Raw genomic sequence first — 21,824 nt, 5'->3', positions numbered from 1 at the left:
GTGGTGTTGGCCGGGTGGGCGGGGGAGCAGGAGGTTGTGTTTCATGGCGACAGCGTTCCGGTTTGGAAGATGAGCAAGTTCCGGAGACGGACAGTGGGGATGGCCGCACAGCCATGTGAACGCACTTAATGCTGCTGAACTGCACACTCAAACATGGCTAAACGGGCATATTTATGTTATGTATATTTTACCCCAATAAAAAAAATTTTAAGCTACCTTTTTTGTAAAAGCAGGTGTGTGCGGGGAACAAAGCCCTGTATTCATGTCTGTGTGTGTGCGCCGATGTTCTGGGAAGATACTCACGGAATCAAGAGCAGCGGGGGCCCTGTGGGGAGAGGCGAGGAGCTGAGGTCTGGGAGGGGGACGCGGCAGCGTAAGCCTTCGTATACTTTTTGTTTTTTGAAGCACATGGATGTGTTAACTATTCAAAACTAAAATCAATTTGGAAGTTTGGAGAGAAAGTCTTTCTTTAGGATTGCTCAGATCCGGGCGCTTTTTTATGCTGACCCAAATACTCGTGACGATGAGGATGCTGCTGTTGGTAGCAGACGGCGTCTCCCAGGGCTGATACACTGGTCTCCCGTGGGTGCTCTGACCGCAGCGGCATGCTCTCCCAGTCTGGAGGCTGGGCGCCCGAAACCAAGATGTGGGCACAGCCAGCCTCCCTCCGCGAGCTCCAGGGAGGGTCCTTCTTCATCTCTTCCAGGTTCTGGGGGCTCCAGGTGTGACAGCTTCTGTAGCCACGTCCCTCCCGTCTCTGCCTCTGTCTTCACTCGGCCTTGTCACTAGTGTCTGTGTCTTTGACCCTTGTCAGTGGATTTAGGGCTCGCCCAGATAATCCAGGGTAATTTCATTTGAAAGTCCCTAATGACATCTGCAAAGACCCTTTTTCCAAATAAGTCCATGTTCACAGGTCCCGGGAGTTGGACATGGACCCATCTTTCTGCAGGTCACCATTCAACCCTGCACTATGCAGGATGCTAGGCACTTTACAAAATTTCACTGAAGTCCCCAAACAGCCCCGTGAAGTAGATACCCTTATTATCTCCATCTTCCTGATGAACTCAGAGAGGTGCAACATCTTGCTCAAGGTCACACAGGAACCGGGATTCAAACCCAGCTGTGTTGGGCTCAAAACTCTGATTCTGTGTGAGGCACAAAAGAGGTTCCTGGTTCTGCCCCAGACAGTCAGGCAGCTGATATTTCCCGAGGCCCTGGCCAGACACCGGGGACACGGAGAAAAGGGCAGAAGGGTGCGTCCCTGGGGCGTTGCCAGGAAGGAGGCGGGGGGGGGGGGGGGGGGCGGGGAGCGTATTATTCATCAGCCCTTTTGAAGCAGTACAATCAGATAGGACTCCTGCCTTCTGGAACGTTACCCATGGCCCGAGACACCCACAGGGCGCAACCGAGGCCAGGCATTTGTCATGAAGAAAAGGACAAAGGAATAAAGTTCGAATGCAAAGGGAAAGTGTCAAGTAGAAATAACATTTAAGCAATGCTTACTGCATGCCACAGACGGTTTTAAGAATTTAACACACTTGGTTGAATCCTCCCTGTTTTACACGTGAGGAAACCAAAGCACAGAGAGGTTAAGTGACTTGCCCAAGATCAAACAGCAGGAAAGAGGCAGAGATGGGATTCTAACCCAGCTCTGCTCATCACCAGAGCCCCTGCTGTTTTTTTAAATTGAGGTGAAATTGACATAACATGAACTGACCGTGTTAAAGTGAACAATTCAGCAACATTTAGTATATCCATAGTGTTGTACAACCACCACTTCTATTTCCAAAACATTTTCATTATCCCATAGGGATGCCCAGTAGCAATGACTCTCCATTCCTTCCTCCCCCAGTCCTTGGTGACCCCTACTCTGCTTTCTGTGTCTGTGGATGTGCCTGTTCTGGACATTTCACATCAATGGGTCACACCCCATGTGGCCTTCCCTGACTGGCTTCTCTCACTCAGCGTGATATTTTTGAGGTTCATCCACATTGTAACAAGTATCAGGACTTCGTTCCTTTTTATGGCTGCGTAATATTCCACTGTGTGGATGGACCACATTGTGTTCATCTGTTCCTCTATTGATGGACACTTCGGCTGTTTCCACTTGGCTGTTGTGAATAGAGCTGCTGTGAACATTTGTGTACATGTAACACGAAAACGGTTAATTTTATTTCATATGAATTTTACGTCAGTATTTTTTTAAAGTAATGCTATCGGCTGACAGGACCTAGAAGCAACAACACCCCCACCCCCAGTAGCAACGAGCACAGCCAGCGCCCGGGCTGGGATCCTCCATGCCGTCTCCAATAAAGCGAACCAGGCTCCTAGGGGAGATGGCCGATCCTAGTGCTGGGCCAGGGAGACAAGCAATGAGCCTGCAGCATCTGTGGCGCCAGAAAGCAAGGAAGTGCTCAGAAAAGGAGCATGTGGAAAGAGCAGTGGCTGAAATACAAAGCTTGGAATAAGGTGCAAATGAAAGAGCTCCCCGCCGCCAAAGCTGGGACAACTGAGGTGAGAAATCAATAAGAGCACTGGATTCTAACCCACAGAATAGGATATCTATTCACGAGTCCATACTGGTATGAATAACCGATTGAATAAATAAATACGTGGACACAGAACAACTCTTCCTTACAGAAAATTCCAAATGAAAAACAATAGTCAATGTGGAACGAATGAGGCCGATGGAAAATTACTAATAAACAGACACCACAGTAATAATTTCTACACACTCTGTCCACCGAGGAATGTTAAATTTAGTGGCAGAAATTTCAAAGGGAAACAGGACCTTTGCATTGCTTCACAGTATCTCACCCTAAGTATTTATCAGTGAGTGTCGTCTTCACTGTGTCATGGATTCTTCCAGACTCCTCCTCCTGCAGGCGGAGCTTCCTCCCCCTGCGCCAGGCGGAGGCTGGGGAGAGTCTGTTTCCGGACCTGAGTGCTGGATGCAGAAGTGTGTTCGGTTTGTGGAAATTCTTCCAGACGTCCCCTGACAGTCTCTGCATTTTTCTCTGTGTGTGTCGTATTTCAGTGAAAAGTTCAGTCTGTGAGAATGCACAGAGGAAACAGGAAAGTAAGAGACAGATGGAGCCATCCGCCTCAGAGATGCACGTGTTGGCATTAAAACTGTAACGAGAAGGAAAGAAGTGATAACGACTCAAGTCAGGAGGGCAGCCACCCTGGGGGACCGAGGGATTATGACCGGAGAAGATACGCAGTGAGGGGACGTCTGTGGTGCTGGCACCATCCTATTTCCTGTTCAGAATGATGATAACAGTGATGTCCTGTTTATAATGATTCTTTAAGTTGCACAAATTGCACGCGTGTGTTTTGCCTTCAGCGGTGTGCGGGAGCCAGCTTGTGCTGGCTCGTAGGACTGATTGCTATCTTTTCAGGAATTTGCGGACATCACACTGACATGATGTTGGTAACTTGAAACTGGCCAGAATCCACAACTGCTACAAATCAGGGCCTTTTTTTCTGGAGAGCCATTGCTAAATATTTCCCAGCACATCACAGCTCCTCTATGTGTATGGTATTCATTAAAAATTTTTAATTGTGGAAAAATATATATAAGACAAATTTTACCATCTTAACTTTTTTTTTTTTTTTTTTTTTGCTGAGGAAGACTGTCCCTGAGCTAACGCCTGTGCCCATCTTACTCTATTTTGTATGTGGGTCACCACCACAGCATGGCTAGATGGGTGGTGTGTAGGTCCACACCCAGGATCCAAACCTGCAAACCCCAGGCTGCCTAAATGGAGCCCGCAAACTTAACCAAATATGCCATCAGGCCGGCTCCCATCTTAACCATCTTTTTTTTTTTTTTTGAGGAAGATTAGCCTTGAGCTAACTGCTGCCAGTCCTCCTCTTTTTGCTGAGGAAGACTGGCCCTGAGCTAACATCTGTGCCCATCTTCCTCTACTTTATATGTGGGACATCTACCACAGCATGGCGTGCCAAGCGGTGCCATGTCCACACCCAGGATCCAAACCGGTGAACCCCGGGCTCACAACGTGGAAGGGGTGCACTTAACCACTGCACCACCAGGCCGGCCCCCATCTTAACCATCTTTAAGCGGACACTTCAGTGGCATTAAGCACATTCACATTGTTGTGCAGCCCTCACCACCATCCGCCTCCAGAACTCTTTTCATCTTGCAAAACTGAAACTCTGTCCCCATAAGATTTTATTTTAACTCTTGAAAATTGTCCCGTGGAGAGACAGCATGGATCCTGGAGTCAGATGGCTCTGTTCCAATTCCCACTCCCACCCCCACTTCCTAGCTGCCCTTGGGCACCTTACATCACTGCTCTGTGCCTCAGTTTCCTCATCTGTGACAGAGGGATCTCTTAGTCCTCATCTCACAGCCCAGTGGCCCTCAAAAGTGTGATTTCTGGACCCACAGCATCGTCATGGCCTGGAAATCTGATGTAAATACAGGTTCTCGGACACTCTGCAGGGGGCGCTCTGAACCCTAACGAGCCCCCCCCGCAGACTCTGAGTCTGGCTCAAAATTGAGAGCTGCTCTCAGGGGCCGCTGGGAAGATTGAACAGACCACACGGTTACAGGACGCTGAGAGCAGCGTCTGGCCTCACAGGCCATCCTGTGTGAGGCTTGCCACTGTTGTTGTTGTCACAGAGGAGGCCTGGGGCCAGCCCTCTGGGGGCCTGGCGCGCCCTCTCTCCGGGGCTGGTGGGGGTCTGTGTTCGCGGGCTGTGCGGAATGGACACCTGCCCCCTCTGTCTCTTGAAGATGACAGGGAGCTGGACCATGTCACTGCATCCTCGGCAAAAGGTTATCTCTTGGTCCAGGAACTGGGAAAGGTCGGGGGTGGGGGGGCTGTGCCCGCTTCCCCTCTGCTGGAGGAGATAAAGGAGGTCACTCAGCTCCTCCACAACAGGCGGGGGGAGCGGGGACGTATAAAAGGGGGGCCAGGAGGCAGAGGAGACACCGACCCCAGGAACTGCCTCGCTGCGCTCCCGCTCGCTTCCCAGGCGTCCCTGTGCGGCATGGCCAAGCGCCCGCTGCTGCTGCTGCTGGCCTTGTGGGTGCTGGCTGGGGAGCTGTGGCTGAGCGCCGAAGCCCGGGCAGCACCCTACGGCGTGAAGCTTTGCGGCCGGGAGTTCATCCGAGCTGTCATCTTCACCTGTGGGGGCTCCCGGTGGAGACGGTCAGACATCCTGGCCCGCGAAGCTATGGGTGAGGCTGGGGAGGGCGTGTGTGCGTGTTGCGGGGGTGTGGGGACAGGACGCGGATGAGTCCAAGGAGCCACGGACAGAGATGAGAGGGGGGCCGGGCAGGACAGTCCCTGCGCTGCCACGTCGGTTGGGGAGCCCGGCTCAGCCTGGCAGTGACGCCGAGGCTGGGGGAGCCAGTCAGCCGAGCCCCCTGCCCCTAAAGGCAGGGAACAGGCTGCTGTCTCCCCAGCTCCTGCCCGGCACTCAGACCCCCGCAGAGTGAGGCCCGCTCGCGAGTTTTCTGGGCGCGGGGCAGTTCAGAAACCGACCCAGAGCGCTGCCCCCTGGGGAGGCGGTGGGAGGCTGTGACTTTGACACGTAGGGGTGATGCTCCCAGCAAGCTGCTTGCCCTCTCTGGGCCTCTGTCTCTGCAAATGGGAGGCATGGCCCCTGAATCTCGCAGGATCGTACAGAGGCAAAATCGAGTGAACACAGATGAGGACACAGTCTCAGCAGCGCCCAGCTTGGTCTGGGTTAAGGTGGGGGCAGGAGGCCTAGTGTCACCGGGGCCAAGATGATGCTGACAGCGCCCAACTCACGGGCTTGTCATGAGAGGGATAAAGAGTCAATCTGCGAAAGCCCTTAAAACAGGGCCTGGCACACATTAAGCGCTCAATAACTGATCAGTGCTATTTTGAGTGCTTGTCATGTGCCAAACGCTGTCCTAAGATGTTCATGGGTATTAATGAACTCATCTACTCTGTAGAAAACCCTAAGAGTAGGAGTTATTATCCCCCTCCCCCTTTGTGGACAAAGAAACTAAGGCTCAGAGAAGTAAATTCACTTCCTCAGGGTTCTAACTCGAAGAAGCTGGACTGGTGGGGTTCCCAAACACATGTTCTTAACTATCAGGTCCTCAATAAATAAAGACTAGGGGAAAAGAATGACAGGAGAGGAAAGTCAAGCTCAGTGAAGTTGAATAGTCTGCCCATTAAAGCTGGAACCCAGGCCTGAGTGGAATCAAAACCTTTAACCATGACGCCGAGTGACAAGAACAGAGACGTGGCTGGATCAGCCGGGACTCTGGGTGTGACAGAAGGTAAGCTCCGCACACTCACTCTTCTCATCTTTTGCACTCACTCTTCTCATCTTTTGCAGGCGATGCCTTCCCAGACGCCGACTCTGACGCAGACAGCGAGCTGGAGGAGGCAGTGGCCTCCAGCCAGTGGCTGGCCCCAGCCAAGTCCCCTCAGGCTTTCTCCGGGGGCCGGCCCAGCTGGCAGGGAGTGCTGGGGGCTCTTCGGGGCGGCCGTGATGTCCTGGCCGGCCTCTCCAGTACCTGCTGCCAGCGGGGATGCAGCAAGAGTGAAATCAGCAGCCTCTGCTAGCCCAGGCGCCGGCCAGGCCCCTGCCTCCGACTCTTCACGCATTCATTCATCAGCAAGTCACGGAGGCCAGCCTGTGGGCTCGAACACAGTCGCCCCCCAAACAAGCCTGACCTTGGACCAGCCTGTCCTGACCCTGAGCAAGCTGCACTCCTACTGGGCCGAACAGGGACCCTTGATCCTGACCCCTGACTTTTCGCGGGCCCATATCCTGCCTTTGCTTGGCCTGCACTGTCCCCCTCTGCAAGGGTGTCCCTACTTCACCTGAGCTGGCCGCCCTGAGCCCCGTGCCTGAACTGTGACTGTCTCCTGCCCCACCTGTGGCCGCTGTCCCCTGGCAGGCCCAAATGACGCCCTGCCCCTCTCCAGCCTTTGCCCACTCCCTTGCCCCTGCCTTCCAGCCCCTCTCCCTCCAGCCCTGCCTGCTGGGGGGTGCACTGCCCTGGCCCCCCCGGGGCTGGTGGCGGGACCACTGGGTCCCCTTCACATCCTGGGCGGGGCGGCTCGGTGGGAGGTCGGATCAGAACCTTCTCCAACCGCAGTAATAAAAGTGCCGAAGGACGTTGCCGCCTGGGGGTGTGTGTGTGTGCGCCCGCGCCCGCGCATCCCTCCGGAGGGCGCGGCCTTCGGGGAGCCAGCCCGCCGCGCCTCCCCCTCCCCGCTCCCTGCTGTCCCCTCCCCGTCCCCAGCGCGGCGGCGGGGACTTTCCGGCGCCGCCGGGAAAGGGAAGGGGCGGGCGGGGCGGCCGGGTGTCAGGTGCGCGGGCGGCGGGGAGAGCGAGGCGAGCGCGCGGCCGGGCTGGGGCGCGGGGCGCCATGCGGGGGGCCCGGGCCGTCGCCTTCTGGCCGCGGCTGCGACCGAAGCTGCTGCTGCTGCCGCTGCTGCTGCTGCTGTGCGACCGGTGCCCCCCGCAGGGTGAGTCCGCGCTGCGCCCCCCGGGCGGGGACGGCGAGGACCGGCGCGCTGGGCGGGCGCGCCCTGAGCTGGGGGCGCTCGTGGGGTGGCGACAGGATGTGGCTGCGGAGGGAGGGGGAGGAGCCGGCCCCGAAGCGCGGCGGGGTGCCCAGCGCCCCCTCCCTGCTGCTCGTTTCCCCATGGGACCCCCGTCGCCCTCCGCGATTGTCCGAAGTCGGGGGGAGTTCGGGCTGCGGGCGGGTTGACCTTACCCGGCCCCGCCTCCCCCTCCAGGCAGCCCCGGGCCGCTGCAGTGCTACGGAGTCGGGCCCCTGGGCGACTTGAACTGCTCCTGGCAGCCCGTCGGGGACCTGGGAGCGCCCTCCGCGCTGCAGCTCCAGAGCCAGAAGTAGTGAGTACGGCGGGACGACTGGGGAAACTGAGGCTGTGGCGGGGCCACTCAGGTCGCCGCATTCTCGGGTTAAGAGGACCCCATAGTCCTGTCCCCCAGCACCCCCTCCCCCACAACCAAGCCCTTCAATTCCAAGTTTCCTCATTTCCTTGCTGTCTGACCTTGGACCAGTCCTTTTCCCTCTCTGAGCCTGTTTTCTCCCCTATCAAACGGCGAGAATAATGGAACCCGCCTCCCAGTGTAGGTTCTGAGGCTTCAAAGAGTTAGGTGCTTGGCAAAGAGAAAATGCTTATTTTATGAACTTATTTATTGTTTTATTTTATGATTTAATTTATGAATTAGAATCCGCTTTTACGGCTGTGTGACTTAGGTAAGTAGCTTAACCTCTCTGAGCATATGGAAAGCTCATTTGGTCTGGTGCTGGGGATGCAGCTAGGAAGGAGGCAGACAAAGCCTGGCCCTCGGGGGCCCGCAGTGGAGGGGGAGGCGGGCTTCCTGGAAACACAAATCACTTCCAACTGGGCCAAGTGAGGGAAGAGTCAGAGGGACATTTGACTATGGGAACCAGAGTGAGGGGCTGGGTTTTTTTTGCTTTTTTAATGGTGGTGAGATACACATATAAGGTCTACCATCTTTTTTCCTCCACCACTTTTAAGTGTGTGGCTCAGCGGCGGCAAGCACATTCGCAGTGTCGCACACCATCCTCACGAGGCGGCTCCAGAGCAGCCTGCTTCTGCTGGGGGCGCCCGGGGAAGTGGCAGGAGGCCTCTCTGTGTATGAATGAAACTCACGTAACGTAAAATGAACCGTTTTAAAGTGAACAATTCAGTGGCATTGACATTCACGACGTGGTGCAACCACCACCTCTGTCTAGTTCTAGAACATTTCCGTCACCCCAAAAGGAAGCTCCATATCCATCAGAGGTCGTGACCCCATGCCCCCCTCCCTCAGCCCGGGCAGCCACCCGTCTGTCTTTCCGTCCCTGCGTTTGCCTGTTGTGGACGTTTCCCGTCAACGGAATTACGCGATACGTGCCCTTTCCTCACTGGCCTCCTTCACTCAGCATGTTTTCGAGGTTCATCCACGTTGCAGTGTGTCTGTACTTCATTCCTTTTCACGGCTGAGTAATATTCCACTGAGTGGATGGACCACGTTGTGGTTGTGTTTATCCGCTCAGCCGTTGGTGGACACTAAGGCTGCTTCCACCTTTTGGCCACTGTGACTAGTGCTGCTGTGAACGTGGACGACTTTTTGAGTCCTTATTATCGGTTCTTCTGGGTACGTGCCTAGGAGGAGAATTGCTGGGTCATATGGCAACTCTCTGTTCAGCGTCTGAGGAGCTGCTGAGTGCCTCCTGCAGCAGCCACGACATTGTACGTTCCCACCGGCATTGTGGGGCCTCCACTTTCTGCACATCTTCGCCAGCACCTCTGTTTGGTTTTTTTGTTCTGAACGCCTTGTTTTAAACCTTTGAAATCCAGTCCTTTGGGATGTCCTCGCTCTCTCTCTCGCTCATCCACGTTGGTCCATCAGCAAGCCTTGCTGGCTCCCTCTCCGCGTTATCCAGAACTGGCGTCCCACTCTCCCTCAGCTCCCCCCATGACCAGCCCCTGCCCTCGCAGGCCCGGCCCTGCAGCCCCCTCCTCCCCAGGCTCAGCCTCCACCCTCAGCCCTGCAGGCTGCTCTCTGCCTCCGCCTCCAGACGGCACCTGTGGGCCTCTGAGTCTGGGCGCATCCCGCCCCTGCCCACAGCCCTCTGGGCCCCCACCTCACTCCAGCCAGAGCCTTTCCTGTGGCCAACAGGCCCCGCACACTCTGCTTGTCCCCTCCCTGCCCTCTCTTCCTCCCATGCTCCCCCGACGCACGCCACTCCAGCCAGCGGGCGACCTCCTCGCTGTTCCTCACACTCGCCAGGCACGGTTGGACCCGGGGCCTCTGCACTGGCCACTCTCTCTCCCTAAAATGCTCTTCCCCAGGTGCTGCATGGCCCTGCCCTTATGTCCTCAGGGCTTTATTCAAATGTCCACTCATCGGAGAGATCTGTCCGGACCTGCTTAAAATAGTGTTGTCCCTCCTCACCCCATCCTCACCCCATTCTCACACCATCTTCACACCCCATCCTCACACCATTCTCACACCCCATCCTCACCCCATCCTCACCCCATCTTCACACCCCATCCTCACACCATCCTCACCCCATTCTCACACCATCCTCATACCATCCTCACCCCATTCTCACACCCCATCCTCACACCATCTTCACACCATCCTCACACCATCCTAACACCATCCTCACACCATTCTCACACCCCATCCTCACACCATCCTAACACCACATCCTCACACCATCCTCACACCATTCTCACACCCCATCCTCACACCATCCTAACACCCTATCCTCATACCATCCTCACACCCCATCCTCACACCATCCTCATACCATCCTCACCCCATTCTCACACCCCATCCTCACACCATCTTCACACCATCCTCACACCATCCTCACACCATTCTTACACCCCATCCTCACACCATCCTCACCCCATTCTCACACCATCTTCACACCCCATCCTCACACCATTCTCACACCCCATCCTCACACCATCTTCACACCATCCTAACACCATCCTCACACCATTCTCACACCCCATCCTCACACCATTCTTACACCCCATCCTCACACCATCCTAACACCCCATCCTCACCCCATCCTCACCCCATCCTCACCCCATCTTCACACCCCATCCTCACACCATCCTCACACCCCATCCTCACACCATCTTCACACCATCCTCACACCATCCTAACACCATCCTCACACCATTCTCACACCCCATCCTCACACCATCCTCACACCCTATCCTCACACCATCCTAACACCCCATCCTCACACCATCCTAACACCCCATCCTCACCCCATCCTCACACCATCTTCACACCCCATCCTCACACCATTCTCACACCCCATCCTCACCCCATCCTCACCCCATCCTCACCCCATCTTCACACCCCATCCTCACACCATCCTCACACCCCATCCTCACACCATCCTCACACCATCTTCACACCATCCTCACACCATCCTAACACCATCCTCACACCATTCTCACACCCCATCCTCACACCATCCTCACACCATCCTAACACCATCCTCACATCATTCTTACACCCCATCCTCACACCATCCTAACACCACATCCTCACACCATCCTCACACCATTCTCACACCCCATCCTCACACCATTCTCACACCCCATCCTCACACCATCCTAACACCCTATCCTCATACCATCCTCACACCCCATCCTCACCCCATCCTCACACCATCTTCACACCCCATCCTCACACCCCATCCTCACCCCATCCTCACACCCCATCCTCACCCCGTTCTCACACCATCTTCACACCCCATCCTCACCCCATCCTCACACCCCATCCTAACCCCATCCTCACACCATATTCACACCCTATCCTCACACCGCATCCTCATACCCCATCCTCACCTCATCCTCACACTGCATCCTCTTTCCTTGCTTGATTGTTCTCTGCCTCACTCATACCACCATCTGTGATATAGTGTTGGGTTTCGCGTCTGCCTCCTGCACTGGAATGCAAGCTCCAGAGGATGGGTCCCTGCCTGCTTTGGTCATAGTCCTATTCCCAGCTTCTACAGCAGGGCCTGGCGTGATATAGATTTGCTGACTGCATGCTTGCCCACATGCAGATGTGCATGTATATAGTAGCTGCTCAGTGAACACAACAACCAGCGTTCATGTAACATGCAGTGCACACCTGACACTGTTCTAAACATGTCTGCTCATGTGTCATCGGTTCCCCTCTGCTCTGTAGCCCTTTCAGCAGGTCCTTTTATTGCCCTCATTTTGTAGATGAGGAAACTGAGGCACAGAGAAGTTAAGTCACTTGCTTAAAGTCACACAGCTCTGAAGCAGCAGCACTCAGATTTGAACCCAGGCAGAGCATTTGTTACCATTACAGCTCTGGGCCCAGCCAAATATACCTCCCCCATCCCCACATCTCTCTTCACAGCCATTCCAAAAGAAACTGGACTGTGGCCGTGTCAGCAGGGCAGAGCTGGGTGATCATTTCGCGGGAAGAGCTCACCATGTCTGATGAACTCCTCGTCTGGGGGATCCAGGCAGGCCAGCCTCTCTGGCCCCCAGTCTTTGTGAACCTGGAAACCCGAAGTAACAGGCGGGGTGGGGGATGCGCTGGGTGTTGGGTGGGTGGTCCTGGAGGCCCTGGCTCACCCCACCCTGGCCCCCCTTCCATAGTGAAGCCGGACGCCCCCCGGCTCTTCCCTGACGTGGACTTTTCAGAGGATGACCCCCTGGAGGCCACTGTCCAGTGGACCCCGCCTGCGTGGCCGCCCCATAAGGCTCTGGTCTGCCAGTTCCACTACCGAAGGTGCCAGGAGATGGCCTGGACCCTGGTGAGTGTCAGGGGCCCTTTCCTCCCCACGTCTCCCAGGCAGAGCCTGGGACCTCCGCCCCTAAATCAGAGACCCGCCCAGAACACGCTCACCGGCCCGGAGTCTGTCTGCCTCTCACACAAAAGACCTATATGTGCATCTTATTCAGCTCCCCTCCCCGCCAAATACACAAACTCCAGGCAGTCCCGATCCTAATTCCACTTAGAATTTTCAAGAAACTCAATACATTTCCCCTAACATCTTATGAATGAGTGAAAGTCCTCAAATAGCTATGTTAACCTTAAAATAATAATACCAGCAGACACTTAGAGGGCGTCTGTTGTGTGCCAGACACCGTTCCAGGTCCCTTGCAGACACGGGTCTGTTGAATCCTTACAAGAATTCTTTCCGGTAGGTACATTTTATAACCTACCCGTTTTACAGATGAGGATCAGGGCCTGGTTTTCAGGAAACATTCAAAAACGATGAATAAAAGCCCCTGGCATTTCTGAGCGCCTGCCGTGCGCCAGGTCCCAAGCTAAGGGGGCTGCGGGGACCACCTTGACGAGCGGCCCCATCCTCCCTGCATAGTAGACGCTTTTAGGATGCTGGGGAAGCTGTGCCTCAGAGAAGTTAAGCAACTTTCCCAAGTTCACACAGCAAGAAAGGAGAAGGCAATTCCAGAACAATGGAACCCCAGAAAGAGTCGGGGAACCCGCCCTTGCTGTCTAACAGCACAACCTAGAAGTTGCATATTTCATTTCCTCTCATATCTCATTGGCCAGGACATAGTCACATGGTCTCACCTGACTCCAAGGGAAGCTGGGAAATGTAGTCTTTATTCTTGACAGCCATGTTCCCAATTGATGCTCAGGGGTTCTATTTCCAAAGGAAGAAAGAGAGAGAATGGGTATTGGGGATGATCAAGTGTCTCAGCCACAGCTTTTGATGTAAAAATACCACAATATAGAGCAGAGTTGTCACTCTGTCTATGCAGACTTGGAATCTGACTGCCGGGTACGAATCTCAGCTCCAGCTCTGTGACCTTGGGCAAGTCACTGCCCCTCTCTGGGCCTCATCTGTAAAATGGGGCTAATAACAGAAGTTACCACTTACTGCTATTCCTGGCACGTAGGGTGACCAACTTGTCTCCTTTTGCCTGGGATTGTCCCAATTTTGAAACCCAAAGCCCCGTGTTCTGGGAGCCCACAGCCCTTGGCAAAGGGGGCAGTTGGTCACCGGGCCGAGGGGTGATGTCGAGTATGCTCAACTCAGTCCTTGGCCTCCTCGCTCCCTCGTGCTCTCCCCCAGCTGGAACCAGAAGTGAGGTCCATCCCCCTGGCCCCTGTTGAGATCCAGGACCTGGCGCTGGCCACCGGCTACGAGGTGTCTGGTCGCTGCCGAATGGAGAGAGAAGAGGATCTGTGGGGCGAGTGGAGCCCTGTTCTGTCCTTCCAGACCCTGCCCGCTGGTGAGGCCCCCGGCTTGCCCCGCCCCCTTCATCCCCTCCTGGAAGGCTGTCCAGTCACGCCCCTCATTTATCCCTCCTTTCGTCATCCCTGCCGCCCCCGAAAGACGTGTGGATATCGGGAAAGCTGTGTGGGCCACGAGGTGGACAAGAACGCCTGCTTCTGTGGAAGGTGAGTTGTGGGGACCCGCTGTGTGTGAGCAAGGCGGAGCTCCCCTGCTGCCCTCCACGGCATCCACGCAGGGCTGCTCTGAGGGGCCCACGCCCAGCAAGCCTCCAGCAGAGTCCACCGCTTCTGGGAGATCTGAGCGGAGCCGTGAAGATGGGTGCAGGGGTTCCTGGCAGCTGGGACAGCAAGGGCAAAGGTTTGGAAGCAGGACAGGGCCGGCTCCGTAAAACAGAGTGCAGTGTGCCGAGTGCTGGGGGCTGCTCTCGAAAGGGGGTCCCCAGCTGACAGAGAAGGGGCAGCGCTTCCGCTGGGTCCAGATCTGTCAAGCATCCACTGTGGCCAGGCCCCGGCTCACAGGCACCAGCAAGAGGAACAGACCAACAGGGCTCAGAGCTCTTCCCGCACGCCAGGCCCTCGCCCACACATTAGTTCTATCAACTGACTCTGCAGATGAGAAAAGCAAGCCACAGAAAGGTTGCCCCCAACTGCACGGCGGGTGAGCGGCACAGCTCAGATTCACTGGCTGCCAGACGGCAGATCGAGACCTGAGCGCCTCCCTTTCACAGCACATCCCTTTCCTGTGCTGAAATGAAACACGTGGATAAATAACCCATGCATACACATGTTCTAGAATGTGTGCAGGTGCAGGTGTTCCTGTATCCCCAAAAAGGCAGTGTTCTAATCATAACATTCAGTAGAAAATAAAAGGGAAATAAGGTTACTACATGAAGGCAAAAGATTCAGTTCCCCATGTCTGAGGACTGAATCTGTACGTATGTGATAACATGGCTTCGAAACACATAAAGCAAAAGTGGACAGAACCACAGGGAGGAGTAGATGGATCCACAGTCCCTGTGGGAGATTCTCACAGCGCTGTCAGTGATTTCATCACAAGCACAGGGATCGCAGGTTAAGACTAGAGATCTGCATGTGTGGTGAGAAACCCCTAATGGGCTCCCGCTGGAGGCAGCAGAGCGTGTGCTCTCTCCGCACACACGACGTTCGCCAAGATCAGGCTGGCCCGGGCGTGGAGGCGCATCCAGGGGCTGCAGGGCGGAGGTGCTGCAGGACACTCAGAAATCCTCTGATTTCAGAACACAGACTGTGCTGGGAATTGATGATAAAAACTGCCTGGAAAGTCCCTATGTGTTCAGAGTATTTCAAAACTCAGTGAATATTAAAACCAGGCCCCCAAAAGATTTTGTATTTATACATCGAAAGGAGTTTGGTTCTCAGATCGGTTAAGATGATTAGACAGGTCTTTCCTCTGGATGGCTTGGCAGTGGGGCCACCACTCAGAAGCAGCAGGGACCTGGGACACTTCTGGTCTGAAGAGTGTGTGCCGTTGGCTCTCGCCCATTAAGTACCAGTCACTGAGGCAACCAGGAGTCCAGGACTGTCCCCAAAGCCCCGGGGAGGGTCCCGTCTTCTGTGCCAGGGACACCTGGAATCACTGAGGCCTTGGCCTCAGACCCCCGCTTTGCCTAGAATCTGGAAATTTTGTTGTCATGGGTTTTTTTTTTTTTTTTGGCATTAATTTTGATTGACTAAAACATAACTTATCTCGAGCCTTGGGTTTCTCCCCCGGGCCGGCCCCCACCCCTGCGCTGGCCCCTCTGAGACTCAGTTTCCTCAGCCGCAGGGGTGGGACCAGCAGCGAGAGAGCCCCCTGTCTGGTTCGTGGGGCGCCCTCGCTGAGCCACCCGCGCCCCTCTCCTCCCGCAGGCCCCGGGGCACTGCCCGCCGCGGCAATACAGGGTCTGCTTCCCGGGCACGTGCCAGGAGCCGGTCGCCTGCTGCAGCCACGACGTCCCCGCCCGGGCAGAGTGGGTCGGGCTGTCTGTCGCCGGCGCCCACGCCACCAGCCGGCCGCCCCTGGCCAATCTCTCTCTGGCCTGCTTGGGTAAGGGGCCGGGACCCCCCTCCGCGGCGCCCTGGGGGCGGGGGGACCCCCCGATAGGCCACCAAGACTTCTCCTCCTCCACCCTCTAGGTCCGGGCTCTGCCCCCCACGGCGTGGCGGTCGGCATCGCTGGGAGCACAGGGCTGCTAGTCACTTGGCAACAGGGCCCCGGGGAGCTGCCGGAGCATGTGGTGGACTGGGCTCCAGACGGGGCGCCCCTCCAGGACCTCGCCTGGGTCCGGCTTCCCCCTGGGAACCTCAGCACTCTATTGCCAGGTGAGGCTGGCCCGGCTGCTGGGGAGCGGGCAATGGGGGCTGGCGGGAGAGAGTGCTGTGCTGAAAGGGTCATTCATTCACTCAGGAAGTAGACACTGACCACCCCTGCGTGTCAGGCCCTGTTCTAGACACCAGTACACAGGAATGGCAGCTGGTGTCTATCGCATCAGCATTAAGCCATTCAAAATTCCTTATAAAGTAGGTTTCTGTTATTATCATGCTTGATGTACAGATGAAGAAAAAGGCCCAGAGAGGTTAAGCAACTTGCCCAAGGCCACACAGCAAGTAGGCAGTAGAACCAGGATTTGAACCACCTAGTCAGGCTCCTGAAACCAAGCCCAGAGCCACCACACCAGTCTTCCTCTCAGCAACGTCCCAGGCCGCGTGGAGCTGACCCTCTTGTGGGACAGGCAGCTAATGAAACAGACAAGAAAAATCCAAGTACATCCAAGTAGTGGAATCAGGGAAAACTAAAGCAAAGTAATGGGGAGGAGGGAGAATCGCGATTTTAGAAAGAAAGGTTAGGAAAGGCCTCTCTGGGAGAGTGGCATTTGAACCAAGACCTGAAGGAGGTGAGAGAGAGCCGTGAGGATGTCTGAGGGAAGCAAGTGAGAACAGACAGTGCAAAGGCCCTGAGGCAGCAACGTCCTTGCCCTTAGAGGGACAGTGAGGAGGCCAGGGTGACTGGAGCAGAATGAGTGAGGGGGAGGGTGGGAAGGGGTGGGGCAGGGAGGGAACAAGCAGATTGTGCAAGTCGTCGGGGCCACAGCGAGGACGGGGCTGTTTCTCTGGGGGAGGTGGGAGCCCGCAGGGCTGTGCCGGAAGGGCGGGCGGAGGCGGGGCTGGGTGGCGAGGCAGGTGCTCACCGGCGCCCTCTGGCTGCTGTCGGGGGACAGACGGGCTGAGGAGGGCCGGAGCCGAGAGACCTCCAAGAAGCGATGTAGGCCCTGGGGCTGGACCAGTTGGGGACCGAGGAGGGCGAAGCAGCAGACGAGTTCTGGCTGGGGAGTCTCAGAGCCGAATTTCGGGGGCCCATGTGCCCATTCATCCAAGCGGAGTCCCCCGTGGGTGTCGGACGCCCAGGTCTGGGGTTGATGGTGGGCAGTCGGTCCTGGGCGAAGGGCTCGGGAGAGCGCGGGAAGGTGCTGACTGAGAAACTTAGGAGAGTCCCGAGGCCCTTATGTAAGCGCGTACGGACGGACGAAAGGAGGAGGAGCCCCAATTCTGGAAAGTTCCCATCTGGGGAGGGCTGCTAGGCGGCAGGAGGCTTTGAGAAGGCCTTCTGGACCTCGTCCCCCCGCCCCCCCCCCGCCCCCGTGTTGGGTGGTGGCAGGGCCCCACTCGCAGCCCTGTGTTTGACCCCCTCCCAGCCTCTGGCACCGCATTTCCTGGTCTGAGGGCCTTCTCGGGTCCCTGAAGCAGTTTGCCTGCCTGGGCTGCAGGCAAGTGCGGGGATTAAGGCCCCTCGGGTGCAGCCCTCCGCCGTGACCGCTGGGGGCGGGGGTGGGCGCACCGGCTCCGCTCCCTCGGGTGCAGCCCCCAGCCGTGACCCTCGGCGGGCCGGCTCGCAGGCGGGTGCTCTCTGCGGCCCCGCGGAGGGAGCGGGCTCGAGCTGGGGACGTGTCCTCTGACGCACCCTCAGCCCTCTTGGTGTTTTCTGCGGTTACTGCTCAGAAGAAGCGCTTCTCCTCGCCTCTGTCTCCGCGCGCGCCTTCCGAAGAGCGCCCCCCCCAGCAGGGAGGGAGCGGGGAGGGGAGCCGCGCTAACCGCTCTCTGCCCCTCCCCCGCCCAGGGCGCTTCGAAGCGGGGATCCCCTACCGCATCACGGTGACGGCCGTCTCTCCCTGGGGCCTGGCCCCTGCCCCCTCCGTCTGGGTGTTCGGAGAGGAGCTAGGTAAGCGGTGGGACTGGGGGATGGAGGGTCCTGGGACCCCAGCAGACCTTGACCCCCTGGCTTCCTCCCCAGCACCCCTGGCGGGACCAGCGCTTTGGCGACTCCAGGATGCCCCGCCGGGGACCCCCGCTGTGGCGTGGGGAGAGGTCCCCAGGCGCCAGCTTAGGGGCCGTCTTTCCCACTACACCTTGTGTGCACAGAGTGGGACCAGGCCTTCCGTCTGCATGAATGGTGAGCCATCTGCCCAACGCCCTCTCCAGCCCCCGCGAGACCCACCCCTCAGTCTGTCCCACCCCTCGTCCCCAGACTGGCCCCTTGGGTCCCCTCTCCGCCCCTGGGAGCGCACGTGACGTCATCAGTTCCCTAGCGGACCATAACCCTTGTGGCCATCAATAGAATGGACTGTCTGTCATTGGCCATTAAAAAGGAAGACTTGATCTATATTTATGGACATTGAAAGATGCCTGTCACATCTTATGAAGTGAAAAAGATAAAAAGATCGCCAAACTCCGTAGGATGGCTCCATTTCTGTGAAGTACCCCAGCACTGAGCAGAGCAGAGGCCCAGACGGAGGGAGAAATGCCCCACGGTGTCAACAGGGCTGCAGGATTACGTACAACTTTTCTTTCTTTTTCATACTTTTGGGCTAAATTTTTACTCGGAGCACAAATTCCCTTTTTAAAAGTATCTTTATTACCTTTTTTTCTAATTACAAAAGTGACAAAAGCTGATCCATTCGGGGGTATGTCATCAAGAATTCTAGCAGTCTCATCGTTTCGCTGATAGCTTCCAGATTTTTCCATGCAGGTGTTAACACAGGGATAGGAGTTGTGTTTTGGGAAGGTTTTTGACTTTTTATTATAGACGATTTCAAGCACACACAAACATAGGGCGAATAGTAAAACGAACCCTCATGTGCCCACCACCCAGCGCCCGCAGTTTCTGATGTTTTACCGGTCTCGTTCCACCTCAGCCCCTGCACTTCTTTTTTCTAGAGTCTTTGGTGTCATTTCATCTCTAAGTACATTAGTACTTAGCATTTGTCTCTGATAGACTTTTTTTAAAAATTATTATTTTTTAAGATTTTATTTTTCCTTTTTCTCCCCAAAGCCCCCCGGTACATAGTTGCGTATCCTTAGTTGTGGGTCCTTCTAGTTGTGGCATGTGGGACGCCGCTCCAGCATGGCCCGATGATGAGTGGTGCCATGTCTGTGCCCAGGATCCGAACTGGCGAAACCCTGGGCCGTGGAAGCGGAGCACGTGAACTTAAACCCTTGGCCATGGGGCCGGCCCTTGGTAGACTTTTTAACAGTTATTTTGCCATGATTGCACCTTGCAAAAGTATACATAGATCATTAGGTTAAAAATTATACATATATGACATTATTAAATAGATACATGTGTATTTATTATTATTATTTTAAAAGGACCATGTTATAGGCTGTGTTTTGGCCCCTGAATCCTATGACTGTGATGTTTTACGACTTTATCTTTCTCACCTAATGGTTTAACTTGGGCATCCTTCTATGTCTTGACCCATGTTCGTGTCTCCTACGCTCTTGTAACAAACCAAAAAGCTACTTCTTTTTTTGGCTTAAAAACAAAAAAAGGAGCAATTCTGTAAAAATGGAAACAAAAGTAGTTCTGGGAGTGCCGATGTCTTCCCCTTGTCTGGGAGACGCTCCCTTTGCGGGTTCTGTGCAGAGGGAACGTGACGCTCCTTCCTTCTTTTATCTAGTCATACATGTAGATAGAGACAGAGATATAGGTAGATGTCACTTTCGAGGGCTTTCTATGTGCCAGGCACTGATCCAGGCACTGGGAACACCCTTTTGGAGCTGCTTTCTAATAGGGACACGCAGGCATAGACAAAGTAAATAATCCCTAAGCAGTGTGGCAGATGCTGCTAAATGCCAGGTAGAGAGTGAAGCCGGGCCGATGGGTGGTGAAGGAGGTATGGTTTTAAAATGCGGCAGGTCCGGGAGGGCCTCACTGAGGAGGTGAAATGTGGGCAAAGACTCAAACGGGGGAGCCGTGTGGATATCTGGGGGTGAGCGATGCAGACAGAGAGAAAGCTTGTGCAAAGGCCCTCCAACCTCTCTGGGTGTGTCCTTCAGTGAGTGGCAGCATCCAGAACATCAGCCTGCCCGGCCTTCCCTGGGGTCCCTGTGAGCTGTGGGTGACGGCGTCCACCATCGCAGGACAGGGCCCGCCGGGTCCCAGCCTGCGGCTCCACCTTCCAGGTAGGGGCCAGGGTGGGACTGCCCTAGCAGGGGCCGGGAAGCATCAGGGGCTTCAGCGAATGAGCAGCCCTTGACTTGGGGGCAGTTACTGGGGACGCCTCGGGGGCGTCTGGATTCGGCTGCACTGCATGCTGCTGTGCATCGTGCGGCCTGTGCGGCTCTGACCCTTTGCCCACCCCCGGCCTTGACCTGTCACCCCTCATGCTCTGTTCACAAGCCCCACTCCCACGCCCGGGTTTCCCTCCCCTGAGCCCCTACCCTTCATCAACCCGGCCCCTAACCTTACCTGAGCCCTTCCCCCATCCACCTGTCCTTCTGCCCCTCCCCCAAGATAACACCCTGAAGTGGAAAGTCCTGCCAGGTGTCCTGCTCCTGTGGGGCTTGCTCTTGACCGCCTGTGGCGTGAGCCTCGCCATGTCCGGAAGGTGAGGCTGTCAGGCGTGCGCGTCTCTGCCGCAGGGGGAGGGCGGCTGGGCAGCAGCTGAGCCCCCTGGGTGGGGGTGGTGAGGGTCGCCTCTGGCCCCTGCATCCTGGGCGGGGCGTCTGGGCCCGGGTTCCCTGCCCTGACTCCTCCCTGCTTGCCAGGTGCCTCCCCCTGCGGCACAAGGTGCTGCCCCGCTGGGTCTGGGAGAAGGTCCCCGATCCCGCCAACAGCCGCTCCGGCCAGCCCCACCTGGAGGTGAGCCAGAGGCTGGCCTGTCGCGGCCCCTGGGGGCTGACGGGACAGTGTGGGGCGGGTGAGAGGGGGCCAGGGGCAGACTCTCAGCCTTCTCCTCTCCCAGGAGGTGCCCCAGGCCCAGCCCCCTGGGGACCTGCCCGTCCTGGAAGTGGAGGAGGTGGAGCCGCTGCCCGTTAGGGAGCCCCCTCGGGCCTCCACCCCGCTGGACTCTGGGTATGAGAAGCACTTCCTGCCCACACCCGAGGAGCTGGGCCTTCTGGGCCCCCATCCAGGCCCCAGGCTCTGGCCTGAACCCACCCCAGGCCGTGAGAGGGATGCTCATTTGACAGATGAAGGCACTGAGGCTCAGAGAGGCTGAGTCACTTGCCTGAGGACACCCAGCCAGGAAGAGCCGAGATAGAAGGACCCCCTATGGAGAAGGGCCTGGCCCTCCTGGGAATATACGGATGGATGAGGGAGCCAAGGGAAATATGTGAGTCAGACTGGCAGCTGCCTCCCTGCGTCTGTCCTGCTGCTGTGACAGAACTGGAGTGGGCCGCACACTCAGCGTCCCCTGCAGCTCGGGGCAACCGTGGACCGAGTCTCGCCAATGGACCCGGGGGAGAAGGGGCGTGTGCCAGCCCCGGGGCTCCTCGGTACGCTCCTTCCCTGTCCTGCGACATGAGCTGGAGCATTGCAGTGACCAAGAGCCAGCTCCGGCCACACCCTAGGGGAGGGTGGGGGTGACAAGAGGAAGGGAGCCCTGTCACGAGGGACCATGGAGCCGAGCCACCAGAGCAATAAATCTTTCTATTTTTATAGCTGCGGGAGCTGGAGGTCTTTTTGTTACAGCAGCCGCGTCTACACTCTCACTGACTCGTCGTCTGTGATGCTAGCAGAATTCAGT

The 21,824-nt window shown here is 56.4% G+C and overlaps 2 protein-coding genes across 2 annotated transcripts; both read left to right on the top strand.

Moving 5' to 3' along the window:
• The first annotated feature begins 4,940 nt into the window (after positions 1 to 4,940).
• On the top strand, positions 4,941 to 7,134 carry RLN3 (relaxin 3). Its single transcript, XM_008542162.2, has 2 exons — positions 4,941 to 5,209; positions 6,346 to 7,134. The coding sequence occupies exons 1-2, from the start codon at positions 5,020 to 5,022 to the stop codon at positions 6,573 to 6,575; spliced, it is 420 nt and encodes a 139-aa protein (XP_008540384.2). The 5' UTR covers positions 4,941 to 5,019; the 3' UTR covers positions 6,576 to 7,134.
• Positions 7,135 to 7,316: 182 nt separating this feature from the next.
• Positions 7,317 to 21,738, top strand: IL27RA (interleukin 27 receptor subunit alpha). Its single transcript, XM_070625260.1, has 14 exons — positions 7,317 to 7,487; positions 7,761 to 7,878; positions 11,926 to 12,083; positions 12,171 to 12,328; positions 13,619 to 13,778; positions 13,883 to 13,947; positions 15,670 to 15,847; positions 15,937 to 16,122; positions 17,915 to 18,016; positions 18,089 to 18,247; positions 20,134 to 20,259; positions 20,591 to 20,684; positions 20,845 to 20,938; positions 21,042 to 21,738. Exons 1-14 carry the CDS (start codon positions 7,388 to 7,390, stop codon positions 21,294 to 21,296), a joined length of 1,953 nt encoding a protein of 650 aa, XP_070481361.1. The 5' UTR covers positions 7,317 to 7,387; the 3' UTR covers positions 21,297 to 21,738.
• Positions 21,739 to 21,824: the final 86 nt, after the last annotated feature.

This window comes from Equus przewalskii, chromosome 6 (genome assembly GCF_037783145.1).
Source record: "Equus przewalskii isolate Varuska chromosome 6, EquPr2, whole genome shotgun sequence".
Lineage (NCBI taxonomy): Eukaryota > Metazoa > Chordata > Mammalia > Perissodactyla > Equidae > Equus > Equus przewalskii.
This window is presented reverse-complemented; position numbering and strand designations above follow the sequence as displayed.